A 17,007-nucleotide genomic window follows, 5' to 3' on the forward strand; every position below is an offset into this window, starting at 1 on the left:
TTTTTGGGGGGGGGGGGGGGGCGACTGAGGCCGCCTCATTCAGAAAACGGACACAGGCTTTTGGACACCCAAATGCGAGTGGTCTGAAGGGGCGGGTGTGATTGTGTGTGTGCTAGGGGGAGTGAGGGAGACAACTCTCGCCACTGGACGTGACTCCAGCCAAGATGCCAGATTCCCCCACTGCATATCTCAAAGCAGAGATAAGGAACAAATTTGCCACAGGAAGAACAAAGAGTTCACGGAAGCTCGACCACGCACCTGGCACGGGCACGCAGACCCATCGTCGCCATCGCGGTGGCCGATGTGCATTTCTTCTTCTTCCTTCTTCTTGCCTTTCCTTTTGCTCTTTTCTGCGCGCGGCCCCGCCGGCTGGTTGCCCTTTCCCTTCCCTGGGGCGGCTTTGCCTTTCCCCCGCGGTTCCTCCTTCGCGTCCTCTTCGTCTTCCTCTCCGAGATTCAAATTGTCGCAGTGCACAGGAAGCGCCAGGTACTTTGGGGCAGACAGGAGCAGCCACGTCCCCCGAGGAAGGAGATCAAAGTCGTTCAGCCAGCAGTAGAAAAACCGCCACGGACAAAGGGGGCTGACCTGTATCGAGACACAAGAAAGACAACCTCTCAAAAAAGCTTCGCTTCCAGCGAGCAGCGACGTCCGGTCGCCGGGTACTCGACTGCTCGAGTCTGACAGCGAGGAACGGGTCGGACGGTTCCACTGGCCGACAGGCGGCGCTGGTGTCCCTCGGTGAGGCACGCGGAGCCCGAAACCGTGGCTGATGTGTGCGCCTTGTTGGCCCGAAGAATGTTTGGAGCTCTCCCGCCACAGAAAAGCATCACTCTGGGCCGCGAGGTATGCACGCTCAAAAAACCTCGATGGACTCCACGGAATTTTTCAGGACACAGCGCAGCCTAGAATCGGTGCGTCAATGAGAGGAGAAAACTGTTTTTACACGAGCAATTCGCACCCATCAGGGTCGTGAGCGCCACCGCCACTCGAGCGTGCGTCGGCGGCCCCCAAACTGACAGGCCAGCAGGCGCTCTTGAGTCGGCCGACGGATATCGTTTTTACCTACTGGACCCTTCAGTTTAAGCGGAACTGTAGTTTATCGCGACTGAAGTCCGCAGTTTCCGCGGCACTTTCTTGGAAACGCAAACACGGCGTGTTCTCTCTCCACGCCTTGCGAACAGAACTGGGAGGCGGTTCTTCACTTACCCCGGGAGTGGCGAACTCGATCGCCTCGACAAGGATGCGCGGAAGGAACGCCTGGAGCACGAGGCGCGTGCTCGACGCCGAGAGGGCTGGATGCACCCACAGGGCCTTCAGGCAGCGTTCGTTGGTTGTCAGCAGCTCGACGAGTGCCCAGCCCACAAAGCGGCTTCGACTGAGATTCCCGTATTCGCAGTCGACCAAGTACGGACTCGTGTGGAGGGAGATGTAGACACCTGGCCACGCAGCACACAATCGCGGTGGCGCCAAAAAGTGTTTCTGCAAAAGTCCCTTGGTGCCTCGGCAAACCTCGGCCGGCGCGCGGAGGCTAGGGGCGAGGGCCTGCTACGTTTTTGTCGAGTTCGCTAAGAAACGCATTCGCTTCCTGGCAGTTCGCAGTATGCATCTGCCGAAAGAACGTTCCTCACCAGAGAACTCTCTGTCGTCGAAGTCCGAGCTCATTTGTGCGAGGTGTTTCTTGACCTCTTCACTCATGTCTTGCATGATCCAGGGAGACGCCTTCTGACGTCTGTCTGACTTCTTGTTGTACGGAGTCAGGTAGCACGACTTATTCCTCAGCAGCTGCTCCGCCATGTGAAGTTTCTGACGAGTGATGAAATGGTACAGTGGAAGAGACGAGGACGAGCTGTCGCTAGATTGAGGCGACCCGTCCGTCTGTGCACACCAGGCAGTGATCAGCAAAAACACACACAACGCACGACGTGGCACGCGTCGCCCCTTGACTTCTCCGATACCGGCTCCCCCGGTCCCGAACGTCCTGTCGTCGACGTCACTTTATGTTCAGTGCTGGAGGTCATGAAAACGGAATGTGTCTACCCCAGAGGGCATCACGAAGCATTCATCCGCTCGCCACAAACCAACGAACGTGTGCTTCATCCTAGGCCTGACCCTGTTACGCCCTCGCGGTCCTCGCACAAGACGCAAAGCCGTCGGTCGATTTGTTCTGCTGCCGAGCCTTTGTCCCTTTGTCTGTTTCTTCAGTGCTAAAGCAGCTCTCAAGACATGCGTCTCCGTCCGTTCGCTGTAGTGACACACTGGACCTGTTTTCAGTCCGCCACGTGCGTCGAGTCATTCCCAAGCCCCTACACAAATCTGGAGAGACGCTCTGAGGGTGGAGAGGCGCAACCCAATGCACGAGATGTATCAAGCGTGGGCGCAGGATCCGGGCCAAGCTACTGAGGCACAGGCGATCATGCCACAATGGAAGCCGCGAAACAGCGAGAAACCGATATCTTTGAAGTTTGTTCAAGACTGTTAGAGGGATTGGTATATCCAGAGCAGCGGCACCTGCGCACCGCGTGGATTCCGGGACTCCCACAGTCTTGGGCGAAAATTCGCATGTTTGCGGGACGCTGTTTCGGCCGACCTGCTCGACTGTCTCTGGACACTAAAGCATCAAACAGCGTCGCGCTTCAGACTCACCTGCGCCGCCCGACCGCCCCCATGGGGCCGTCGTGCCGAGACGCCCTCTGCCTTCGAACCAGGCGGAGACGCTGGAGTCGCCGCCTGCACGGGAAGCTTTCTCGTTTTGACGCGAATGCCATGGCTGTCGAAGAACCGCTGCGTTGCAGCAATGAGCTGTTCCCTTAGCTGTGTTGCGTTCGCTGGGAGCGTCGCTGGATCCGAAGCTGACGCCATTTTGTCAGCAGAAGGCGCGAAATCCGGTTCCTGTCTTTTCTGTCCTTCTCAGTGAATCTCAGCTGCCTCAACCGTCTGCCCGCCAGTACGTGTACACATACATGCTTTTTGTGCAGGAATTTACAAGTAGACAATCCCTGTTGGGTTGGGACGTCGTAGGAAACGGTGACAAGATTGCTGGCCGTTCACAAGCCGGCTGAAATTCCTTTCCAAACAAAAAGGTGGATTAGGTGTTGCGTTGTACTTGGTCATGCATCTCGGCAACTTAGTCATGCTCCTTCGAACCCGCGTCGAACCGTTTCAGGTAAAAGTGCATGGTCTCTAGCAACAAAGGGACCCATGAAGCGCGTGCAAAAGAAAGCGGTCGAAGAAGTCATCCGATTGTTCGCACGTTCCGGACGGCATGACACGCGCGACACATTGTGGAAGGCCACACGAGAATTGCGTTTGTGGCGAAACTATTTCAAGCTTGTGACGAAATTTCAAAATATGGAGCAATCTTGTCGATACCACGCACAACGGATGCCGGGGCGATTGACAGAAGCGGATTTCGCATCCGAATTTCGAATGCAACACGCGATTGCTTTCTTTAGCTTCTGGTGGCAACAAGCCACACGGACATTTGCTCTTTTCTGAGCTATAACATACTCGGACGTAGCAGTCTTTTCACGCCCAATTTCCCTGCGTTAAACGCATCCAACAGCGAAAACACCGCTCTCGTTCGATTACAAATGCCACGATGTTTACGGAAAGCGAAGCGTGATGTTTCCAAAGGCGGGCAGACGGAGACATGACACCGTGAAATAGCTGAACAAGCGACTTTTTTTATCCTGGGACCCGTCAGAAAACATGTTAGGTACTCAAGACGAAGGAATGGGGAGGGCAGCAAACGGCCTACGCGCACACTTACTGCTGCATGCACAGAAGCATCAACGGTGTGAAAAATCGAGGATCGAAAAAGTGGGGAAACGCGATGGTCTTGGCTGTTTCGGGGTAGCACCCTGGCCCGTAAACAAAAGGAAACCCCATGCATCAAAACGTGAAACGGCTTTTGTGCGCAAGGAACAGTAGAGACGTTGAAGTGCAGAACGGCGTGTGTAGATATCAGTTACCTAGGTGGGTACGGAAGGCTACATCCGAACAAATAGTCTGTGTGTCTGAACCGCGCAGCCTGCGCGATATCAGTGCAGTCACCGACTCAGCACTGGGACGTAGAACACCAGCCTTGGTCTTCGATAAACATGTTTTAAACGCTTCCCCCTTCTCCGCAGTACGGGGGGAAAACGGCTATTGGTTGCACGTTTGCACTACCGTCGTTTCGTTTGTGAGGCCTTTGGGGTGTCTTCCGCGGCGCAAATCCAGTTCTAAAATCAGTATGGCAAATCGATCTGGTGAGGGTATTTCGGCAGTTCACTTGTCATGGCAGTCCGGCATTTGTCTAATGTGGTGGGTCACAGGAAACTCGAAAAACGAGAAGTGTGCTGAAGGAGGTTCTTCAAGCGTCATGGTAGGAAAACTCATTACTGGGCTTGCGACTGTTCAACTAATCAGATGTTGCTGGATGTTCGGTAAATAGGCTGTAACGAAATGGTAACCAGGACACTACGTAAAGCATATTTAGCTGCCATCAGCGGTGCCTGGTTCCCAAGCCTAAACAGCCGTGTTTTCGGATTTGTCTCTCATAGAAAGCAGAGATACAAGGACGTCAGATTTTCTAATCATGCCTTGCACAAATGCACCGACAGTACCTGTGTTTTCTGTTTAGAAAATAGATTTGGGTCTGCAAAGAGGTGGTATGCACCCCAGCTTCGTTCCTACAGGTGGAACACGCAAAGCAATCTGCAAAGTCATACCATTCATATTCCTCTTCACGCCACGGAAAAACTTAGGGGTGGTCAGTTGACGCTGTGGCACAACTTTGGAGGTGTCGTCAGAAACCGGTAGGACACCGAAGTCCGCCCTCTTCGTCGGACGTCCACTCAGTCGAGCTGTTCCATCTTCCAACTCCCAGATACTGTAAAATGTGTACATTACAACCACCCTCGGCGGCAACAGTTTCGATCTCACATTCGCTGTGCAGAAGACGTTATGCGGTCGTATATCACTATACAGTTTCTGTCGATTTCTGTCAGATGTGACAAAACAAATTGTCTTTGTAATTATTTGTATCTATTCAGAGTATTGATGATTCGCGGATGTGCCCCACTTGCTCTGAAAGTGGAGTTATATACGAAAGACAACGAATAAAAAGACTACCTGATTTCCTGTTACTAGAGTCTCGAGCCTTCTGCCTTGCTGACTGCCACTCTGGACACGCCCACAAACACCGGACGACAGACGGAAGGAAACACGAAAAAAGATGTTAAATCTGCTGTAACTCAGTACCGGGTGCGTGCCCGCTGTATGCCATCACGACTGTTTCCAGTCTTGCCACATTTCACCACCCCAGGAATGAGACTTTGAATAAACAGTGACTCAGCCGTCACTCAGAGTTTCCAGAAAAGTTTTCTGGATCTCCCTAGAGACTGGGGTCAAACTCTCTTGTGGCACTTCCCATTTTCTTCGCCCCATACGCTTCCATGCCCCCGTTCGTTCAGACTATAGTCGCTCTTATAAATTTGTACTCGGTACGGCGTCGGAACCATCAAATTCACCTCATTTCTTGGCACTATGCTCACAGTGCGGAGAACAGTGGATGACAATCTTTTCTCCACACCCTGTGGGCGCATGCTTGCCAGGCCGCACACATCGGGATTTCATGCCCCCACTTTTCCCCTACCGAGACACTCTATGCCCTTCCACGTTCCAAACCAGTGATAATTATCTGCTCATGATCGCGGTCAACGCAGTGCCGCGTCAGCAAATAACGCGTGACGGCTTTTGACGGTGGCGATACCCGCGCACCGGGAGAAAGACAAGGGAGCGGGAGCGTCTTCCACATATGGGTTCGCCAAGTTGTCTTGATGCCGTAGTCCTTTCCATATAGCGGCAGGAGCGTTGTTCTTGCATTCCTCCACTTGTATCGAGTTATGAGCATTGCTACTTTCGAATATGGATGTCGGGAACTGTCTCACCTGCAAAATCTTTCTTCCAACATTCCCACCACACGCTCATCCGAATCGCTCCGTTTATGAAACATTTTATCCCTGTTTCCTGGTCTCGGATGAAATAGGGGTGTCTGAAGCATCTGAAGCACCAATATAACAAACAATCGACCAGCCAAACTGGAAGTGCCCCTAAAAAAGCCCTGTAAAAACTACGCCAAATTGTTCTCTAGCCTGCTCAATCCTTTCTCTAGAAAGGCGCATGGAGCAGAAATCAACATGTCTATTCTGCTTTGAGCGCATGGACGACGGACTGCATTTACCCCTTTCGGCTGAAAAGTACACAGCGTGCCCTCCTCGCCCCATAGGTTGTGCGCAGTAGATCTTCCTTCGTGAAAGAACACTGCTTTGTTTTGTGTCTACAAGGGAATAGAACAGGCCTCATATACGCAGAAAAAGGAGCGTACAGTGGGGCTGATTTGCAGAGAAGAAAACGGGAAACAGCCACATTGCAGTAATAGGACGCGTGGCGTGATGCCACGGTATCCTTTTCGGCTGCTATTCTGGTTTCGTGTTGCCTCCGTTTCTGGAATGTGGAAGAAAACGTATGCTAATCCAAGAGACTTGGACTCCCTTTTACTGGAACTGGAAGGTCCAAGCTTCCAACGGTCATGCGGTAAGACACAGGCGGTAATAGATTCTCGATATTTTTTTTCTGTTCCAGGTTGATCTGCTATCCAGATTTCCGACGAGCACGAGGTTTCCTTTTACTTCAGGAGCCGGTTCTCCCGTGTACGACCTCCCTTTTTTATACATAAATGTACGTTTTTTATTTCACTTGTTCGCCTGTGTCCCGACGGGGACCCTAAACTCGTTTTTTCTTGCATCGCCATGCGTGTCTTGAGTCCCCTGCGAGACAGAGGGCCTCTGCTGCTTTCCTCCGCAGCTTCCCCCAGACGATCCCCCAACGCGTAAGTACGACGGGGCTGAGAAGGACAATAATGGACATACCCCCTCCATCACATGCCTTCTGCGTTAGTGACATACGCCTGTCTTCACCCTACACATCTCAGCCGGTGACCCCCGGAGCCACGTGCGACGTGAAGGAAGTACGCGAAACCTATTCCTGTTCACCGTAAAGTGAATCCACCTCAGCAAAATACAGGCTGCAGTTCCAATAGTCACACATCTCATAGATGTCTGCAGGCAACATGAAGGTGAGTGGTAAAAAAAACTGAACTCTGCTCTGGTCTCTCCCTAGAACCAAAGATCGGTGCGCTACCCTCAGGCACGACCTCTTTAAGAAATAAAGGTGCGACTGTCTTGACACGTGATCCTAGGGTAACAGTGAAGGGGAAGTCGGACGTCCGTGTTGTCATCTCGGGGTTGTTTTGCCGTTCCGTTTCACCTTGCGCTGTATCCTGCTTTTCGCCTCTGTTCAATCTCGACTTGTTCTTCCTTCTAATCGGCTCCTTCTCTTTCGTCTCCACCGACAGCAATCAACGTTCACCTTTCTCTCTCGCATTTTCTTGCGTCTCTTTCATTTTGGATATCTTGTCGTTCTTCTAATTGACGGCTTCTCTTTCTTCTTCGGCCACCCGTACATTTCCTCTCTTTCGCCTTCGGTTTCGTTTGCAGCTCCATTATCCGGCTTTCTGTTCTGCTTGGCTGTTTTTCTTTTTCTTCCACTTGTTCGCTTTGCTCGAGGCGGCGTGCGCCTGTGGTTGTTCTGGACTCCCCGCCAGCGGCAGACTGTATATGCCGGATATATAGTAGGGGTATATCGGCACTGCTGCCACTGACTTGCTCCGAGGACCACATCTGAACTTCTTTTCGTCGCTTTCTCCTTCGATTCAGCCATCCATCAGTACAGGGTATTCTCGCCTATCTCCGCCCCCCTTTCTCTCGCCTGGGTTCAGCTCACCAGTCGTCGGACTGAGCATCTGTCGGAGCGCGTCGTCGCGAGGAGTCCGGGGCCGCAGCGGGAATCACGGAAGGCAGTCGCACGGCCCGAAACACTTCCGGAACGTCTTCCATCGGCGGAGGTTGCCACGGGCCCACAAGTGCAAGTGCGTCCAAGACGCTCGCTCCCCCAACTTCTCACGCACCTTCCTCTGCGCCTGGAGCATACCCAGCCTCTCCTTCAGGCCCCGCCGCTGGCGGCGCGGACTCCACCGGGGTCGAACCGTTTATAATGCGCGGCGACTTCATCCCTCCACTGTGTCCCTCAGCTTGCTCCCGATGGTGACGGAACGGGCACGCGTCGCCTCTGATGCATCTCCCCTGTAGCCGCAGAACCGCAATACGCTCAAAACCGAAGCTGCTAAAGACAGCTAGACGTGTTTAATTTCAACATGCCACCACACGAAGCTTAACCGGGCGCTTCAGCCAGATCCGACAGACACAAACTTCACGAACAAAACTGGGAAGCCGCGCCGGGCGACCCTTCGTTCCGTGGAGACCCAGAGGTAAAACTTCGCCCCACTATCCACGGAAGAGACGGCATGAAAGGCAGTGAAGGCAGGACACGCAGCAGCATGAAGCCTCGTTGAAATGCACCTTTTCCCTGCGGCTCTAATACTCGTAAACGCGCCAACCCGCTTGCCGAAAAACTCCTTCCACCTCAGCGCTGCCATTCCCGTTCTAAGCTTTTTTCTGGCACATCGGGCACATACATGCGAGCACTCTCACGAACGGGACCGTTCCCAAGACCCAACTTTCCCTGTGTTCTACCTGTAGATAGAAGCGACATTCCCGATTCCTGAAGGGCCCCAGCCCTCCGCGATCCGGCGAACGCGACCGAGGTCTGCCTCTGACAATGCGCACAGAAACAGGAAGCCAGGTACTCGCGGGTCGTTCTTTGTGAATTTCGATGAAACTCAAAACGTTTTCACGCAAGCGCCCAGTGGCACACAGATAAACAGCCAGCGTTATACACACACCCTCTGTAGATCCGCCCTCTCGGATCACACTCGGCCATGCACTGTTTCAAGAGATCTTGACACGACACATCCCCCTCGGCCGTAGGCACAGCCATGCAGCAGTTGCGTGAAAACGACGACTTTTAACGAAGATAGCAATCGGATGGGATCACTTCTACCGCAGCCTCCCAGTGAATGCGACCAGAGCGCTTCACAAGGCCTACCTGCCATAGCCGTAGTCGCGACCGTACGGAGAGTAACCTGGGTAGCTTCGCGCGCCGCCATTCAAATCTGCATGCACCAGGACACGACGGGTGTCACACTCCTGACTCGCACCCACACATTTGCATACAAAGAGAAGCATGCATGCCCAAACGCGCACATACGCAAGAGTGTAGAGTGGGGTGCGCCATCAGACAGCTGCGATCCGCCGCAGCAGGGGAAGTGACGGTCTGTAGAAGCCAGGCCGTGATGTCCACACAGTCCACCGGCTGTGAGTCGGGCACGGTGGGCGGCGTTGTCGGTTTTCTTACCGTCTGCGCCCGTCGCCGCCGGATGCACAAGAGACGCTTCGTGGACAAACGGGCAAGCATCTCCTTTGCGGCAGCCGTGCTGCAAACACGTGAAGCCACACGCGCAAAAACTTTGCACATTCTCGCGGTTGCTGTGGAAACGCAGCGCGTGTACGCAATTTCCACGCTGGCGTGTGTCGTGAAGAAGTCCAGGTGAGGCCACGACCCGTGGGGGCGTTTCGGGCCGTCCCGTGCGCGTTAAATTCTACCGATCAAACCGAATTGCACATACAGCGTTAGGCATGTACGTCCAAACTCCGGCTGCGACTCGCGAAGAGGTTTGCAGGTCTGGCCACAAAAGAAAATGCTCTCTCTTCGCTCCTGCTGTCGGCGCGACCGCTACGACAGAAAACCCCAACCGAGACAACCCTTGCGATTCCCAGACGACGCGGCATCCCTATCGCTCTAGAGTTGACCAGTGCACGCTGCTCCCTCGAGCCACGCCTGGCCGCTGTCTTTTCACGAAGACCTCCTCCGGAAAGCCAACATACAGGCCTTGCTTTGTTTCTTTTCACACGCGGACGAGACACCGCAGTCCGAAGATATCCGGATGCTGTTCTGTGTGCTGTCCTGGCGCCAAGGCCACACCGACAGCCGTCGCGTTTCGCGTGAGAGACTGAGACGACGCAAAGTGGTTCTCACCGGCCAGAAATTGCACAGTTTCCTGCTGGTGGGAAGCATCACAGGGCGATCGGCGACTGGATCCGAGCTGACTGCTCCCGGGTGTTGCATGTGGTACCCGGACGCACTGGGAGAGGAGGCTGTCGATCCAGCTGCAGGGAAATACAACTCAGTGTGCCGGGCCCCGGCTGTGGCCACATTCGACACCTGAATCTGCTGGGGAGTCGCCGAGTACGTGGTTGGATAGGAGTACCCGCCGTACGGATTCGGCTGCTCCGAGCGGCCAGTGACCACAGTGGTGGGCGCCGTCGCAACGACCGAGGAAGTGCCGAGGTGTCCATACGCCCCGCCGTCGCGCACGGCCACAGCGTAGTACTGCCCATATGGCGACACGGACTGCGAGTTGTTGCTCGCAGCTGCAGCCTGGCGGAGAGCCGCAATCTCCTCAACCGAAAACTTGCCTGGAAACAACCACCGCAGCGACAGCAAGTACTCACTGAAGAAGGCACTGCGCCGCCACGCGCGGTCGCGTCCGCGCCTCGCTGACACACGGCGATCCGCCAAATCTGCCACTGCGTCTCCTGATTTTCGGCGGACTGCCTGGACCGGAGTTTCCAGGCAAGAGACATCGGGGTGCGCTCGTCCTAGACGGGCTCTATACGCCTGCGGGAAGAGCCTTCGGGTCTCGTAATGGAAAAAAAGAAGAGACTCCATGAGCGCGTGAACGTACCAGGCAGCAATTCGTCGACAGAGTGCGCAAATCCGCAGTACACTCCGGCGCTGCACTGCCCGCTTCGGTTGACGCAAAGATCTGCATGCATCGGCCACACGCGAGGTTCGAGAGATTTCGCGCAACAAACACGAATGACTCGGTTTCGCAGATGTGAGGGGAGTCGCTCGACGCTGAGTGGATAGAGCCACGCCCTTCGTCGCTTCCTCTCTACCCTTCTCCACTCCGTCTCCGTGAGCACTCGACAGCACGGATTCGGCCGTCGGCTATGGTCCCACGAAGGATTCAAGCGGGATCGGCAGACCCTCGGAACTCTAGAAGCCGGCAGATTGAACATAGCTGTGCGCCCCGAATTAACTCATCGTTTTCTCACCTGTCTTGTAACCAGTTGGCGGCTGCGGATACTGAGGGCCAGATCCTGTAACGGAGTAGTACGGCGAGGGACCGACTTCCGAGGGCAAAGCCATCCTGCTGCCGCTCGGATGCATGTACGGACAGTTCGCACCGTGTTTACAGACCCCCTGCACGGCATCGATCGCAGAAAGGACGCAGTCTGATATTGGTTTTTTCCCCCGACTTCGCAGCCTCGTGTCACCCAGTGGTCGTTGGTGGCTGAAGCTATATGCGCATGCAGTCTGTTGAAGAAAAGGAGGCGTCGGTCTGGGGCCCTGGAAACAGAGACATCTGCGCCGGTGTCAGTCACAGCGGCGCGCGAGACCGTTTGAAGCTTCTACGAGACTGCCCACGAGAGAGTCGCTTGGCACTGACAGCAGGTCACCCTTTGGCGCGGTCACGGTTGAAGCGTGGCAGCTCTCTTTCGGAAGCCTTGCAAACCGCGGGGCACAGAACCTCGTCCCTTTCGCTACAGTCAGTTTTGCAGCACGCCTCCGCATACCACGTCCCTGGACGAGTAGTTCGGCACCCCAGAGCCGCCTAAGTACTTTGCGACTCACCCGCACGAAAAATCTGCACAGAATGCCTCGTGTGCCTTTGAGATCTTCGATGCCATGGCTGAATGTGCACCTGTGGCCGTTGCGGCAGTTGCCCGCCTGTAAACGGGCAGAAAGCATCGACACACACACACACGCCTTGGCGTCAACGTCCAGCAGACCCGGAAAGCAGCGGCGACTCCGCGCTTGACGCATGCGCAGGATCGCCGACGAAGGGTACACGATACCGCTCGGAAACGGGGCGGTTGCGGCTCTGCGAAGAGATGCGACAGGCACGAACGCCGGAGAGCGTCGGCGGAGTAACTCCGCTTCAGGCTGTTATTCGCTCTTCCGCGCGGAAGCGGCGACTCTGACCAAACACGACGCCCGCAGCAAACGCCGAGACGGCGAATGTGCCCGAACGCGACCTAGTCCGAGTCTCTGCGGTATTCACGCAGCCGTATGGGCAGGGTTGGCGGACGGCGAGACGGCGACCCGCGCCTTCCCTTCCCCGAGCGCGAGCGGTCACTTCGCGGGGATCACCATTCCACATTCCGCTTTTTCACGGTGTCGCAATAGGTTTACCCACGCCTTTCTGCGCTCCCTCCGCCTCTGCTTGGCGACAAAACGCCGAGAACATAACCGATGTGGAATAACCTTAATGTGGTAGGATATTGAAGTCCAAAAAGATCGAAGGTCCAGCTGCGAGGGGTGCCCATCAGAGGGTTGTTCCCTGCGCCCCTGGACTGAGGCGGCACAGCCTTGTTAGGCACAACGTACCTGCCAGTGCCTGCACAGAGTCTTTTTGTACGGCGCGCTCCTTCCATACGGACCTCCATAGTACCCGGCAGACTCATAGTTTCCGCCGCCGTCCTCAGAACCGTGACCAGCCTCGGCTGGCTGGGGGCCAATCTGTTGAGCTGGTTCCACGTCTGACATGCTGGCAGCAACGCACGATCCAGCTGCAGAATGCGTTCAACGGTTTCCCCAGAACTGCACAGACCTCAACCCCACGAGACGCCGCCCGTTAAGCGGACAGGCAACCGGAGAAAAACAGGTGCTCGGGGAAAGGGGAACAGCCTCCTCTGCGACGCCGGCAAATGCACTATGTCTCTTGTTCGAATAGGCAAGTCGACCGACTCAAGAGAGTGAGGAACAGAGGGAAGGGCGGCGGCCGCCCCGACACGTGTAGGTACAGTGGATTCCCTTGAGAAGGCCAGTCCGATCGCTGCAGGTGCACGCAGCAGGAAGCGGAAAAGAAAAGCGCAGTCGGGGTGCGTAGACGGGAAAAAAGAGGAAGATTCACACAGAAGCTGCTGACAGACGACACACCGAGGGAAAGATCACCCGGATCAGAAAAGGCCTGCTAGTTATTGCTGTGGTGCGCAGCAAATTGCCAGCCTCGACATTCGCGTTGACGAAGTGTACTGCGTTTCCCGTAGCCAGTCCACCAGGATTTCGGGTGGCTGCGCGACGGGACAACACTCTGCGAGAAAAGCAAAATGCAACGCGGAATGGTCTGGCTTCCAGAGAAGAAAGGTTGTTGGTTCAACCCAGTCGCGAGGAATCGGTCACTTTTTCCTTCGACTGCAGGCCATGTTGCTGGGGCGCCCGCCTGCGCATGCGGTGTTCCCGCAATGTCCTCGCCACTAGCCTCGAAAACACGTTTCGGGCAGGAGTCGCACACGCTGCGACCCTTGCCTTTTGCAACGGCGCAGGAGAGCCTAAACGAAAGCCTGAAGACGGAACGGCGAAAAACGGAAACATACCTTTTTAGTGGTAGCAACGAGCGTGTCCTGATGCAAGAAGGGTTTGGGTGGAGGTGTGAAAAATAGACGCCTGACGAACACAGGACGCGAGGTATACACTGCAGTCGGCAAGAAAAATGCCTCGTCAACGCTTCGCTCGGAGGAGCGTTGAGGGGGCATGAAACCATCGAGACGACAAACGCAGTGTGCAGTGTTTCACTGAAGGAGCCTGTGCCAATCCGTCAGAAAGTAAGTGCGTATCAGCGGAAGCGGCGCCGTTACGAAATATGTGCGACCGTCACAAAAGCAGTCACTCCTCATTATTCGAAGTGTGTTTGGCTCTAGCAGTCAGCTTGAGTCGTAAAAACGCCCAGGAACTTTCCGATTCTGTCGGCTATGTCTCGACGTGTCCACGAGAATGTAGAAAAGCCGAGAGTAGTGGGTACTCTGTAGGCGAGAGGGAACGTCAACAGGTGTGAGATAATTCACTGAACCACTTTCGTCGTTCGTCTCTCCAGGACACCGGGTCCTCGTCGAGCGATGAGACCGCCAAAAGAGGGCACTCGGCTGCCGCCTCTCAAATAACGCAATTGTGATGCTCCCGCTCAGAAACCGAAAGTGTGCGTTCCAGGTATGTGTGCTCTTTGCAGGTAGAAAGCTTCGTCTCGTCGCATGAGCACTCGAGACACCACAGGCCGGTTTCCGTACTGTACATATAGGTAATACGTTTACGTCAGTGGCACGATGCATCGGTGCCGCCGCGTTCTGGGTCCCTGCAATGAATGACAGGCTTCTATGGCTATGGAACTCCTCTGACGCTAACTCGTTGCCCAGTCGCAAACCGTGACGAGTCCTCCCCTGCCAAGAAATCGCCGTACGACAGGCATCCCTGTCAGTCTGCCGAAGGCCCCCTACTCGCGCTTTTCCTTGGGGACCTACTGCCCTGTTAGATACACTCAATGAAGAAGTGTTCTCTGTTCTGGCTGCCAATCACTGCTGCTCTATTAAAATCGCTGTAAAGGTTTCTTGGTTATCGCTGCCTGTCAGTATGATGAACGCATGAACACATCGATGTCGGGGCCGTCTCCGCGGTACGTTCTCGGTACATGACATGTGCTTCCTTCATGGCACACTCCACGGCAGTGCTGCTACTAGATTGCTGCGCTTTCTACTTCTTTGGCCACCCCTTTTCTTACGTAAAAACTACGGCTCTTTCGGTGATCGCTCTTGGTGCGGCTGTCTGACGGGTTTTCAATTCGCAAGGGAAAGCGGTTCTCCGAAAGAGCCACCAAGCAAAGTACACAGATGCTTCTCTTTCTGCCGCGGCATCCTAGAGGCTAGTGGCCTTTCGATCTTTGAGCACAGATACAGTGGCCACCTTCATTATTTTACTGAATTTCCCAAGTGACTGCTAGTCATTGTTTTTTTGAGGTCGCACGAGGGGGGAATGCCATCGCCGCTGAAGGCACCTGTCGAAATCGCGGCAGCACCCTCCGAATAGATCGTCTAAGAGTTGCGTCGCCCTAGCCTACCGAATATGACAGCCGTGGTGCTCTTGAACCCAACGTGCAGGCAGAAGAGTCCCGCGAAGGATTTCACCATTCTGAGCTTGACAACGGGACGAAGTGTGCCGCCATCAGGCGTCTTGATTTTGCAGTGATACCGCTGCATAGCGCGTATGCACGACGCTCAGGATCTAAAGCCCCTAGTATGACGGCTCCACTAGACGGGACTCACCTACATCCCGTGAGCGTCGTTCCACCATTCTGTCTGACTCCTCGCATGCGCCTTCGGATGCGGAATCTGAACGGCCGGTGGAGATGTAGTGGCACGTCAGTCTCGTGATTGCGCTTCTTTTTCAACCACAACATCCCTTCGCCTCTCTCCAATAATTGTGATGGATTCCGCGCCGAGGCTGTCATTTTCAGGAAGCTGCCCTGCGACGGAACGCCTGGCTCGCCCCGTTTGTCTGAGTGAAGCCTGCTTCACGTGAGTGAATCTAGACACCTCGGGTGTCTCCATCAAGCATACGGCATCCCGGCGCCTCAACGATTTGAGCAACTGAACCTCAAAGACAAAAAAGAACGCCAGTTTCCTTTGCATAAGTAACTCCACTTTCAATCGGACTCCATAACGCCAGCGAAGTTGGTGACGCGTGTTCTGTGGACACATTACGGTGCTGGCGGGGCCATCGTGGGTTATACTGCCCGTCAAAATAAAGAAGGGTACGCCACAGCTTTTTTACTGGACCCAGTCGCGACCAGTCGTTTGCAAGGTCGCTGGAAATTGAGTGCAGCAGCGCTATGACGCTCGAAGGCGCGTGGGTGGGAAAAGCCTCGCCTCGAAAACTGAAACTACCTCAAGGCGGTGTCCATCGCCAGGCTTCGACTCTCTTCTCGAGAGAGACGAGAATTTTTCAAACCGCCGTTTGGGCTGCTAGACCGCCAGGGCCAGAGAGCCTTCTTCCCGATGCGACGGACCCCCGGAAACAGTGGTCCGAGATAGACCGAGGCCCCAAGTTTTTTCGCGAACCACATGAAGTCTGACAAGGCGCTGCATGCACGAGGTCTTACCGCTCCGTTCAGCCCACTCCGCAGGCGTTCTCTGCTTCTGTCCTCGTTTTGCTGCTCTTGCTCACCACAGCCGCGCGTCCAGAGGGACAGGGACGGATACAAAAAAGATGCACATTCGCTGTTGTTGACTCCCAGGTCCGAATATATCTGAAGCTCGGTGACATGCATGTGCATGCAAACTTGTGCCGTTTCCATCGAGCCAGCGATACCGTTTTCCCCCGGTAGATCCGCTGATTTGGCGCAAACAGCGCGGACGAAAGCGCCTTCCCGTTTCCATTCGCAGCGTACGCGAGCAAAGGCGTGGCCAGCTGACTTTTAGCTCTCTTGCTTAGTCGCGTCTCGCGGTTTCTTGCCACCGCTGCTGCCCTCGCGTAGCAGACACTTGAATGCCGTTCATCGACAGTCACTCAAATTTCAAAATGGCGAACAATCCTGATAGCTGATGTCGTGAAGCGTTTTTACGAGTGTGCTTGCTTGCATGCCAAAGACTGAGAAGAAAAGTCCAGGAGCTCCCTGGAAGATGTTCAAGCGTTGAGAGGGTGGAACGCAAAAGTGCTCTGAAAGTGAATTGACGCTTAAATGACCAAGCCGCCACAGAGTCACTCTTCATTGGGGGACCATCACAGTTTTTTCACATGTGGAAGGCCTTGCGGAAGTGGAAGAAGGCCAGTTTGTTTGCCTCGCCTCTCAGTTATCCGTAGAGACCCGATTTCGTCTCTCTCTTTTCTCGGTTTGCGACTGTAACGATACCGGCGTTTCTCACAGGCCCCTTGTAGATTTTTGCGAACAGAGTCCTCTTTTCTTCCTGTCTCTGTCTCTGCCTTTATGAAGGAGGATCTCCGTTTCCACTATTTCCTCAAGTTTTTTTCAAAGGAAGTCCTCGTTGCTTTTCCCCAGAAGTTAGTTGGTGTCGGCGTGGGAGATTCTGCCAGCCGCGACTGACAGGAGCCACCGAAAAAGAACGGCTCTCGACGCTAAGTGTGCTGTTGACAAAGCATATCTTTTCATTT

At 54.7% G+C, this 17,007-nt stretch overlaps 2 protein-coding genes across 2 annotated transcripts in view; both read right to left on the reverse strand.

The window, feature by feature from the left end:
* NCLIV_037770 (ERYTHROCYTE MEMBRANE PROTEIN PFEMP3, related) overlaps nt 1-2,859 on the reverse strand; it is a gene marked incomplete at both ends in the record, with an annotated part of 4,714 nt that extends 1,855 nt beyond the window's left edge. Inside the window, 4 exons of the mRNA XM_003883978.1 lie at nt 259-585; nt 1,207-1,436; nt 1,629-1,875; nt 2,644-2,859. Of these exons, the coding sequence (XP_003884027.1) occupies nt 259-585; nt 1,207-1,436; nt 1,629-1,875; nt 2,644-2,859 (1,020 nt within the window). The remainder of the gene's footprint in view (nt 1-258; nt 586-1,206; nt 1,437-1,628; nt 1,876-2,643) is intronic.
* Nucleotides 2,860-8,110: 5,251 nt separating this feature from the next.
* NCLIV_037780 (putative zinc finger (CCCH type) protein) lies at nt 8,111-12,615 on the reverse strand (the record flags this gene model as incomplete). The annotated part of the gene is made up of 8 exons (XM_003883979.1): nt 8,111-8,186; nt 8,637-8,715; nt 9,358-9,436; nt 10,039-10,478; nt 10,748-10,828; nt 11,121-11,268; nt 11,701-11,796; nt 12,457-12,615. 8 exons carry the CDS (start codon nt 12,613-12,615, stop codon nt 8,111-8,113), a joined length of 1,158 nt encoding a protein of 385 aa, XP_003884028.1.
* Between the last annotated feature and the right edge of the window lie 4,392 nt (nt 12,616-17,007).

Source organism: Neospora caninum, chromosome VIII, assembly GCF_000208865.1.
Source record: "Neospora caninum Liverpool complete genome, chromosome VIII".
NCBI classification, from domain to species: domain Eukaryota; phylum Apicomplexa; class Conoidasida; order Eucoccidiorida; family Sarcocystidae; genus Neospora; species Neospora caninum.